The 12500-nt window shown below is 32.5% G+C and overlaps 2 protein-coding genes across 2 annotated transcripts in view; one reads left to right on the top strand and one right to left on the bottom strand.

Moving 5' to 3' along the window:
• Positions 1-2767: 2767 nt before the first annotated feature.
• Positions 2768-8285, bottom strand: LOC144979185 (uncharacterized). The gene is made up of 3 exons (XM_078925796.1): positions 7973-8285; positions 5271-5405; positions 2768-2925 (listed from the first exon to the last, which is right to left on the bottom strand). The coding sequence occupies exons 1-3, from the start codon at positions 8283-8285 to the stop codon at positions 2768-2770; spliced, it is 606 nt and encodes a 201-aa protein (XP_078781922.1).
• A 367-nt stretch (positions 8286-8652) lies between these two features.
• Positions 8653-12500, top strand: part of LOC144980022 (band 7 protein AGAP004871-like) — a 23197-nt gene continuing 19349 nt past the window's right edge. Inside the window, exon 1 of the mRNA XM_078927464.1 lies at positions 8653-8808. The gene's annotated coding sequence lies outside the window, so the exon portion shown is untranslated. The remainder of the gene's footprint in view (positions 8809-12500) is intronic.

Below are 12500 nucleotides of genomic sequence, written 5' to 3'. Positions count from 1 at the left end.
TAGGCAATAGCTAACAAAAATTTGACCAAAAAAAATGAGGACAGACGGGGGCTGTTGAGGGAGAGCTATATTTATACAAAATACATATTATCCTAGATATATTGTGTATATTACTTGTTATATTGTTATTGACGACCTCTGTGATCTTTCTGTGCTAAACTTATAGCACTACTCCTGCTGTACTGTTTGTATCTAAAGTAATACGTTTGTGGCTGGAATTCGAACAGATTCTTTAACTAGAAATCAGAAATATGGCCCTGTAAATCTAGTTTGTGAACTATCAGACTACTTTATGCCCTTATCCTAGAGATGTAATTATGATATTTATATCCCACTTATATTCATAACCAGATATCAAGCCAGGAAAACATTTTTATTTTGAAAGCAGTTTTAAGCAGTGCATTTCATCTCTTTATTTTTGTATTTAATTTATAATTTCAGTATTATAATTATCTAGCGATGTCCATGGCTGGAACAATTAGAAGAGTTTTGGCTTTTTATGGTAATTTTCGCTTTCAATACTATTAATATTAAGTTCGTTATTCGATTCTTTCATTCTTGTCACCGTTTACCTTTTTGCCAATAGTTTTGATATTATACGTACAGAGAAAAGCATTCAATATCAAACTGAAAATATGACTTGGATTATAAAACACAGAACGACATTTGTGGTTAGACGTTAACAGAGATGATGATACTAAGAAGAAGAAAAAAACCTTTTAACGTTTTGAGTTTACAGGCATCCAGACACGAATAATCCCTTTTTTTTCATCCATTTTGTTATAAGGTAATCTCAGATTCCATGTCAGAAGACTCAAAAAAAAAAAAAAAATAAGGGGGAAATCGAAGTCAGAGGTTTCTTTTTATTTTTTTTTTTTTTTGTCATTCCTCCTGTAATGGGGTCGTCATAATACATGTAGATATAAAGTCTGGCGTCTTTGTCAAATTGACGCCATTTCAATATATTATGTGTCATTACATGCATTGTTGTTGTCGTTGTTTATTATTATTATTATTATTATTATTATTATTATTATTATTATTATTATTATTATTATCATCATTATTATTATTATAATTACCATTATTATTATTATTATTATTATTATTATTATTATTATTATTATTATTATTATTATTATTATTATTATTATTATCATCATTATTATTATTATTATAATTACCATTATTATTATTATTATTATTATTATTATTATTATTATTATTATTACTCTGTATTATATCATCATCGTTGTAGGATTGTCCTTTGAATAAAGTATTCTTTTTACTCTCAAATTCAGTCATTGCCTGTGTTGGTTTTATCTTTTATTCTTGCTGAATATGAGTTTAGTGGGCCCTCACATTCCCCTTTTAGGCTGGATATTACTGCCTTTCAACCCATGCTGTCTATGAAATCTCCTCTATATCTTTTTACCCTCAGTTCAACACGTAACATTTTGGGAGTAGTTTACATCGAAATCAACTACATTCATCTGATGGGTGGGGTTCCTTCCTGTGTCTTCTCTCCCCCTATATGTTTTCCAATATACTGTCTGTCTTTGTCTTGGAATGAGATTACTTGTTTTGTTTTTTACCTGGCGCCTGGCTGGGAGGGAAACAGTCAAATGTATAGAGTTTTGGAAGATACTATTTTATGTATTGTAAATGATCACTGTTGTGCACTATAATATGTTTTGTGTACATATTATATACGATTTCTGGGTGGGGTTCCTGACCTCCATAGTGGGTAGGGGGTACATACTGTGTCTTCTATCCCCTTATATCTGTTTTCCAACATGCTTTTTGTCTTTGTCTTGGAATGAGATTACTTGGTTTTGTCCTGGCCCTGGCCGGAGTCCTAGCTGGGAGGGAAACAGTCAAATGCATAGTTATTGTTTTGGGAGAGGATATTTGTTTCCTTGTAAATCATCTCTCTGTTATGTATTATTATATTTTTATTTTGAATTTATAATGTAAGCATTTGAGTGTATTCCTCTTTGTTGGATTTTGTGCTTGTGTCCGTCCGGATGAGACTTATAGGTGGTCTCAAACTAAGTACTTTGATAGTGTGCTCTTGGAATCTACATCTGATCCCTATTTGTTCCCAGTTCCCCTATGCAATTCCAGAACTCTCTACCATCCTATTTTCTTCCTTTTTACTGGCGCTGATATAACCTAAATATGTTGCAAGCGCCTTAAAACCCTTAAAAACAAACAACATTATATACGATTTGTAAACATTTGAGTGCATTCCTGTTAGTGGGTACCTGTGCTTGTGTCTGGATTAGGTGATCTCAAACTAAATACTTCGATAGTGTTTTCTTGGAATCTACATCTGTTTCCTATTTGAATCCATTCCCCTTTCTTTAACTTACCTTTTCTTGAGTCCTTTAATTGTAATTCCAGAACTTTTTACTATCCCATTTTCTTCCTTTTAACTGTCTCCGATATGACCTTAATGTGTTGCAGGCGCCGTAAAACCCTTTAAAACAAAACATTCGTCTGTTTACATATGTACGTTTTTGACTGTTGTCTACCAGATTAGTATCCTATTCTTCGCAATGATAGACACGTTTTGCCCGCTTCACAGGATCTGATTTGGTAGGGCGCCAATAGCTCTTTTTACAAACATTGAGACAAACGATGGCCACATGATGTTATTAAAAGTACCGTACGAGGGTGAGTCAAAAAGTCATGGAACTCTACTTATTACTTTAAAACAAATTGATTAAATACCATGCATCATACCTCAAATTAAAGTTTGGCATTATTCGAGTAGAATGCTACTTCTCAACATAGTCTCCGCCTCTCGATAGCTACAGTCCACCTTTTTGTAAGGCCATGGATTCCGGATTCCGTCCTCGTAAAACTGAGTTGGCTGAACTTTCAGCCAATTTTTCACTACTGTCTTGGCTTCTTCACCATCTTCAAAGTGATGTCCCCATACTTATCGTTATTTGTATGGAACAGTGCCAAACACAGCAGAAAAAAAAATCCAGCGTGGGATGTTTGTTTTGTTTTTATTTTCCTTGTGCTTTTCTATCTGCTTTGTCTGGCACTGTTTCAAATACAACTTTTCAGATTTTTACCATACACTGGTGCCTGTTCCCTAGTTTGTCATTTTGAACAAATATAATATAAGAAAACTTGATTAAGCGGATAGTGTAAAAAAATAATTAAATAAATAGAGGCACAAGGGTGGGTTGCAAAATAAAAGGCCACAAAGTTGTATATTATATATCATCGATACATATTCTCACCTCTTTTTTTATGTATATTTATAATATATATATATATATATATATATATATATATATATATATATATATATATATATATATATATATATATATATGAGCCAAGGTCAAAAGGTGCCCGTCTTATACCAGTGTTAAGAAAATTTGATTTTTACTTAATTATGGGCTGTTTTCATTGGGTTAATGCTTGTAATCAATTGATAATATGAAGAAGAGATAAAATGAGATCAAACTATTCTGTTCTACAGAATATGAAATAAACAACTTGAAAGTCAAATTTGAATGCAGTTTGGCATGTGCTTAAAACGAGGTCAACGCATCACCTTTTTAGAAAGCATGTAGAAATTAAATGTGATGTTTTAGCTCACATGATTGAAATTTGACTAATAGTATAAAGTCAAAATTTACTTTTAAACGCAATTGCAGTATATTACATATCTGATTAAGTTTCATATAGAGTTCTTAAAAAGTTGGTATTGCTTGTGACCTTTGGTGTCATCAAACACAGCACAATACTAAGACTCGACACGAAACTTTAAAGCTCATATTTAATGGTTATAAAATGTTTTATTATGAGAAAAAAGCATAGATTTTCCTTCTGAACTCAAATCTTGGAGTAAATGTATTCCGTTTTGCTGATATTGAGGTTTATTGGTTTTGGTGTCATTTGTCTTAAGCAACACGGCATGCGTGAACACGTGGAAGTTTGTTTCGTTAAATGGCGATTCGCAATTTTGATCCACCCTTCTTACCAGCCTTTGAAGTGCCATCAAAAAATTATGTTTTCATCTGTTATTCTATTTACAAATATGATATTATGACATCTCATCTGAGACTGTGATTTTGACACAATTAATCATTTCCTTGTAATTCTATTTTTTTATGTTTCAGGGTTGTATGAATCAAGAAAAAGACAAAACTCAAGCTTTTGACGAATCCAGATAAATAGAAGGGTTGTCAAGAAATTTGATTTGTTTTACTATTAACACACTAAATTACTACAAACAAGCAGATTTGAGCAGTAGGGTGATGTTATCGTCTGGTTACATGAATTCATTACCATGGCTGATATTTATCTAGAGTTTGTGTGACTTCTGATACTTTTTGAGACTATTTGTGTCATTGGTTAAAATGTCACAGTTGACACTTAAGTTTTAAATTTCTAATGTATTTCTGTTTTCATGTTCTTCAAAGCTTAAAATGTCATTGAATTAACAGGCGGTATTACATTTGTTCAGTTGCTATTCTTGATTTATTGAGACAAAATTGCGTTCTAGTGCCGATTTTGACCCAATTAATAGCAACAATGGTATTACTAATTTCTAAGTATATTTCCAATTTGAAAGTATTTAGTTTCTTAACATATTATTGAATTTCATTTTAGCAGAATTTTCTGTTGGTTTGGATGGTCATCTGATTTGCGGTTATTATGCTTTTTTGACTGAAAATAATGATATAGTATGGACGAAAGTGTGATTTGGTGTTTCTTGTACATAAGTATAAATAATGGTGTCACCGGTCTTATGTCACAAGTCACATTCAGGTGCTCTATTTTCCATGTATATTTCTATTTTTGAAGTCTTTGGTTTCTGAAATATTATTAAATTCCATATTTACCTGAGGTCATTACACTTGTTTGACTGAAATTAATGATATATTGTCGAAATTGCAATTTGGTATTGCTTGTGACATAAGTAATGGTGTCATCGGTCTAATGTCACAAGTGACACAATGTCGCTAAATAAGATATCGATGGCCCGTTGATCAAACCTCTGAGGTAGCGTTTTTGCCAATCCGCTGATCTAACCTCTGATGTCAACTTCAGAGATAAGCGCTCCCTCTTATTCTTTGGTTTCAAGATGACCAAACCTCTGATGTTAGTTCAGAGTTCAAGGGAGACGGAGAAGTACTTTCAAGCAATCAAAACACGTCATGTAAATGATGTATAGTTAGTTTTCGTGGATTAGAAAGAATGATTGTGTTTTTAACTACAAAATCAATATTTCATTTTACTGTTACTAGGGTTGTATTGACATTGGACTTTATAATTTTGAGCATCCATAAATATCACAGCTGCTAAATAATTGTCAATTTCTAAAGTCACGATGCGACTGAACTTCAAGCCTATTATCTCCCGGTTATGCTTTACTAGTAAATATAATGTACGAAATAATGATTGGGTATTTAAAAAGATAATACGCCGATCACCTGTTCTCCCTATCTCTATTAATTTAAAATAACAAAGCTCGATCATGACAATCACCCTATTAAATCACGTCATCCCTGTGACATGTCCACCTGATGCCATCCTGATATCATACCACCATTTAAACCCCTACCCATCCTGTCCAACAAACAACAAAGATCTTTTGTTTTATTTTTTTTAAAAAGAAAAAGAAAAAGCTAAACAAAAAAAAACAAACAAACAAACAAACAAAAAACAACAAAACTAAAAAAAAATAACATTGAGAATTTATATAGCGCACTATCCAGTAAACGCGGTCAGGGCACTTTGCAAAGGGTCCCTGGCCAGCAGCAATAACTAACAAGTAGGGCGGAACATGGTGCCTGTAAAGAGATATTATTTTCCCAACAGAGACAGTGTTGTTAACGGCCTGATACTCATTTTACACCTGGGTACGGCTAGATAATGTGGTTTAAGAGTCTTTTCCAAGGACTCAGTTATGCGCCGCTCAGAGCGGGACTCGATCCCAAGACACCTTCTAATGAGGGAGAGTGTTATACCACAAGACCACATAGTTGCACTATTTTGATTATTGATGAAGTTGGATTTTTTAAAATGCCATTACACTCCAAGGGTTTATCTAGGCCTATTGCTCCGATACCAAATCCAAGTCCAAAACAAAGGGTAAAAATGTTCCTCTTCAAAGAGAAAGAATGATGGCGGAGATGACAAAACGGAAAGCTTTGTCAGAGAGGTCCTATCCAGCATAAGATCGATCGAATGAAATTAGAGAGACAACCGATAGTAAATGGAACCTCCAAGACATCAGTGTCAAACATTCTGAAGCCGACCTTGATTATAGTTTTGACTTTGGTTCAAAGAGATCGGCTACACCACATAACATCTTTACTGATGAGGCGGACAATTAAAGGTATTAAAGGTATATAACACTTTTTATTCACTCGGAATTAGAAAAAAAAACAACCCAAAAACGATAGTTATCTAAATGTTTTGTGTGTGGTGGGAAAACTGTTGGTATGTACGAGACGAATCTAAAATTGATAATATCAATAAATAATCAAGGACGATTTGTTCTAATTGTTATGCAAATATTTTTTAATTCCGTTCTGAGTTTTAAAAAAAATGAGAATGATAAATCTCGTAAGTGAAACAATTCTGAATGTTAATCAAATATATATTAAATCTAATTTTCTAATTATCTGATTTATTGCATAATCTTATATTTGGTATATTATAACATAATAAATTTATTGGATGGAATGCTTCGTTTTTGTTTATAGACCAGACTCCAAAATACAAGCACAAGCTGACCAGAATAATCGACCTCGGCAAACCTTCCTCATCACAATACACGAACAACTATCGGACACCATTTGGTCAAGCTTTTCATAGAAAATTGTTGAACAAGGCATTGCCAATATATTTCCATGAATAAAAGGTTATGAAGACTTATCATTTTTACAGGTTTAGCTTTGTTTGTTTGTTTGTTTCGCTTTGTTTTGTCTTGTTTTATGCTCACCAGACCATTGGTTATAGCTAAACAAATCGTAACAGTACATTTCTTTTTCAGTCTGGTAACTAATTTTAAAGACTTGATATTAGGTATTTGCATATTCATTAAAAGTGCAGAAAGAATACCAACAGAAATGGACAAAGGCATTCAATAATAAACCTAACGATAGAGAAGTTGTGGAGACACTACAGGTCATTTCAAACACGAACCACTTGGATACAACAGATGACCAAATTGTGAACGTGACTGCTCGGCTAATTACATGTAACAAAATTAGTGCCAAACAAAATAACACAGACGGAAATGTTATGTTAGAAGAAAATATGATTCATCAAAGAAATATGTTGAAAAGGAAGCGAAGCTATTGAAAGAAAGATGTTGTTGCAAGGGAAGAGGAATATATGATTGAGGGGAGTTAACTGGAACCACTTTTCGTGCTCCACAGTTTCTTGGAGCGAATTATTTATGCATTTATTCTCACCTCGTTTGTTCTTGGTTATTTATAATTTAGCTTATGATATCTTTAGGTTATGATTTTGATTTACATTTGTACTATTTTTGTTAGATTGCTTGTTTTTTTTTTTTTTTTTTTTTGTTTTGTTTCAGCGGTCTCTCATATAACCTCAATTGTGTTGGAAGAGACCTAAAGCAACAAACAAACAAAAAATCACCTCGTTATTTACACATTCTAAAACAACGTTGTTTCATCCAGCATTCCTGGAATCATCCGGGAGATTGTTTAGAGGTGCCTAGGAGGAACAGGGAGGTCGTTTAGAGGTGTCTGGGAGGTTCCTGGACTTCTTTACTTTCTAATTGCTCATACATATTTCTCCTCCAGCACAACAGGTAACCCACTTGTGTCTTTCTCACACTACTTGAATACGTCACTCTGTACTCCTCTTTCTTTCTAAAATATGTATTAGTATTGCCAGATCCGTCCTTGTTGCAAATCTTACAATATCTTCGCCTTCTTCATTTCTGCTGCCATACCCATACCTTCCCAACCATCTCTCCTCTCCGATATTGTTTTCACCAACGTGCCATTGAAGTCCGCACCGATGAAAACTTTCTGATTTGTCGAACATTTCCATTTATTCATCTCCTCCCAAAATTCTTCCTTCTTGTCTTGCGTACAGCCTGTCTGGAGTGCGTATGCACTCACGACAGTGATTTGCTCCATGTTGACTACAATCTTGATCCACATAAGTCTGTCGGACACCTTTTGGACTCGAACAACATTATGTGCACGTTCTTTATCCAGAATGATACCCACTACGTTTCTTGTGACCTCACTTCCTTTCGAAAACATTTATAATATATATATATATATATATATATATATATATATATATATATATATATAATATATATATATATAGATAGATATATATATATAGATATATATATATATATATATATATATATATATATATAGTGATGTGTGTGTGTGCGTGTGTGTGTGTGTGTGTGTGTGTTATGATAACCAGTCAAATTAAATTCGGGTACACAGGTTCATACACAGAGTTTGTACTATAGTCATACTGTTAAGTCTCGTCCTGATCCTAATCCTCATTGGGAAATTATTAGTGATTGCGACATGCCTGTACTGTGAATATAAACCTACGTACATTGTTATTGGCGATCTCCGCTGATCAGAACGCCAAGCGTATTCAAATAGCGTGACAAACGATCGATTGATTATATATACTCTTGTGTTTGTGGATTGTGCTTGTGTGTGTGTGTTATAGGCCGATCAGCAACTAGGACACTTCGAGTTGTTTACGTGTTTTCTTCTCAGTCGGATTCTATTTTGTTTTGTAACCACGTAAACAGTAAGGAACAAAAATCGAAATTATATCAAACAGCTTCGAAAAAGAACAAAATACCAAAATACGGAACGTTTCAGGTTCAAAACCACTCTTCAGGCAATAACGAAAACAAACGTTTTTATTGTTTGTTAGTTTTTTATATTGGATAACGAAGGGTTTTGAACCCTAAACGTTCCGTAATTGGTATTTTGTTGTTTTTCTAATCTGTTATATTCATATTTTTTTTCATTACATTTTACAGCTCACGACTTCTAAAAGCTTAGTATCACCTTGGTAACAATGTGTATGTGATCAGTGATCTTAACAGGCAAAAAAGAATTCTTGGATCCGCGTAACGTAACTTTTCACGAAAATAATATGTTAAAATAATGTTAAAATGCACTTGACTAGTAAAATCGAATCGACGTCTTAGTTACGATTTTTTACAGTTTTACTCTGCATTAGGGGGTCTGACTGCTCAGTTGGTAGAGCACTCACTTCACACTTCGCAGAGGTACCGATATAGATCCCGGGTGCTGTCGAGATTTTTATCTGACCACCATCAGTGATTAGGTAGTTGGGTCTGTTTGGTTTGACGGAAAGTACTTTGCGACTTTCACATTGTAGACACCAGGGATAGACTCCGGCTCCGTGGGCTCAATAGCTCTGAAGGATGAGACCATAATATAGTGTCCTTGGCGAAAAGTATATATTGTTACCAATAGTCTCAAAACGGTTTTTTGCCCGGTAGAACCCGATGCTTAACCAGTTACAGTTAACTGTCGGACTCTGGAAAGATACATATTTTTAAAAATTGGCCATAAAACTCGTCCTTTACATATCGATCGACTTAAATGACCCTCATCTTGGCAAATACTCTCAAACCTGGGATCTCGCGAAGTCCCAGGTTTGAGAGTTTTTGCCAAGATGATGGTCATTTAACTCTAACGATATTTAAAGAAGGACGAGTTGTTGTTTTTTGGCAAAGTTTTTATATACGAACGGTGTCTTTCCAGAGTACGGCAGTTAACTGGTTAAAACTGAATTTTAAACTAAACTTATAAAGTTTGGATGAAAATAAATGTTTTCATTCATGACAGTGATTTGTGATTGTTAAGCATCCATGATTTTAAATACCCGAATTCTGAAAGCTCAGTTGGTAGAGCACTCACTTAAACAGCCCCCCCCCCCCCCTACCCTGTCAACCCAGCAGTGGCTGGATCTTTTAGATCTGACGGCTGTACTTTGTGATAGACTAGCGTCCTATCAAAAGGGTAGCAAGCAATTGCTATTGTCCGTTTCACGCTATAGAAACCGGGATTAACTCCGGCTTTATGGGTCTGGAGCCTCTGAAGGACTACATCTGATAGGTCTGACTTGAAACTCATTTTTATGTAATCAACTTCATTCGTGAGTTATATATTCTATTGTCAGTGGTGATGAAGTGTATTGAGTTGTATTAAGTATTAAGCACTGCCTTTCAATAAATAGTTTATTTAACCGAAGTTTAGGTACTTATTAGCAGGTCTGATAACCCACGTTATTATGGGCTCATTGTTGTAATGACAATACTCTCAAACCGGCCCAAAACATTTTTCATTTCAACAATATTAAACCACGCCCATAATTGCGTTCGGTTATCAGACCTGCAAATATGTGTACATCGTAGTTAACCATTCTTTCAAACTCATGTTATTAATTATAGCATATAAATATATATGTATATATATATATATATATATATATATATATATATATACATATATATACATATATATATACATATATTATATTATATATATATATATATATATATATATATATATATATATATATATATATATTATTGATGGCTGACTTGTAGTTTTGTGACAGTGCTCAATAAATTCAAAATTCGGAGCATTATAAATAAATAAATAAATATATATATATATATATATATATATATATATATATATATATATATATATATATATGAGTGTTGCTGGGTACTTGTATGTACGAGAGTGCTCGATAATATTGATTAGAGTGGTCTTATTTATTATATTATTTCGGGAAAAAAAAAAAGAAATATTCTGGTGATATTTCAGGATCCAGCTATATATATATATATATATATATATATATATATATATATATATATATATATATATATATATATAAATGGGATCACTCACTTATATGTGGCCAAAACATATGTTTCTGTGGCTTCATCCACATCGTCAGTTGGTATATTGTCCCTCTATATTAGCTCTAACCATCATTATCGAGCACTTTCGTACCTACGAGTTCCCACCAACACTCATAAATATATATATATACATATATATATATATATATACATATATATATATATATATATATATATATATATATATATATTATAAGATAAGATAAGATATACTTTATTGATCCTGAATGGAAATGATCATGTTACACATCATTCATCGTTATATTAGCACAGATTTATACACTGTCATGAACTAAATGATGAAAATACGAAGCTAATTAAAAGCAAAATAAACATCAAATATAATAAAATAAAATATTCCAAAAATATACAGCAGTTACAAGCAATGCTATAAAAATCGGACATGAAAGTAGAATAGAGTTGTAATAATGGATTTGTAATGTAACTAGAATTTTGAAAATAGATTGTGAAGGATTGCACATAACCAACACAGGTTGATAAAAAGTAACAATATAGCATGGTATTTGAATGTATAAATCTATAAATAATGTAGATATAGCACCATGTAAAATTGCATAAATAAATAGATTTTAGAGAGAACTAATTGATGAAAATACGAAGCTGATGATAAAAAAAAACACACTTTTATAATGGTTTTGTAATGTAAATAGAATTGTGAAAATAGATTGGGAAGGATTGCACATAGCCAACACAGTTTGATAAAAATTAAAAATAAAGCATGGTATTTGAATTATAAATATATAAATAATGTAGATATAGCACCATGTAAAATGCATAAATAAATAGATTTTAGAGCGAATATAGACCTAGTATCTTTCAAATGTCATGTCACGATATATGTATATATCGTGACCTTCAGATTTTTAATTTTAGCCACGATTCTAGCAATGTATTCTCTTTCCACGTCCTAAAAGATTTCAATTTGTAAAGAATCTCGTATCTATTGTATGACGTCACGAGTTTTTTCAATAATTCATTGATTCATGACGGTAGATGTGGGTAGTGGAGTATGGAGGATTTTTATTCTTCTATCGATCTTTTTTCTCGTGTAAGCTACCCTTGACGTTTGACTTGTGATATCTCTCTCTCTCTCTCTCTCTCTCTATATATATATATATATATATATATATATATATATATATATGTGTGTGTGTGTGTGTGTGTGTGTGTGTGTCTACTCATCTCTCTCTCTGTCTCTCTCCCTCCCTTTATATATATACTTTATATGATATATATATATAAATATATATATATATATATATATATATACTATTGATATATATATATATATATATATATATATATATATATATATATACATATATATATAAATATACATATATAATATATATGTTTGATGCTCACATATTTCTCCATACTCAGACCCAATCCATTGCACAATATTCAACAAAGAGATGATTTAACATACTGGCTCACTTGTACTGATAAAATTATTGGACCCACAACTATTTGGCCACTGTCCATTGATTATTTTTTAAATATC

This window comes from Berghia stephanieae, chromosome 9 (assembly GCF_034508935.2).
Source record: "Berghia stephanieae isolate SIO BIC M18660-M18661 chromosome 9, UCSD_Bste_1.3, whole genome shotgun sequence".
Lineage (NCBI taxonomy): Eukaryota > Metazoa > Mollusca > Gastropoda > Nudibranchia > Aeolidiidae > Berghia > Berghia stephanieae.
The sequence above is the reverse complement of the archived record's forward strand: the minus strand, read 5'-3'. Positions and strand labels throughout refer to the sequence as shown.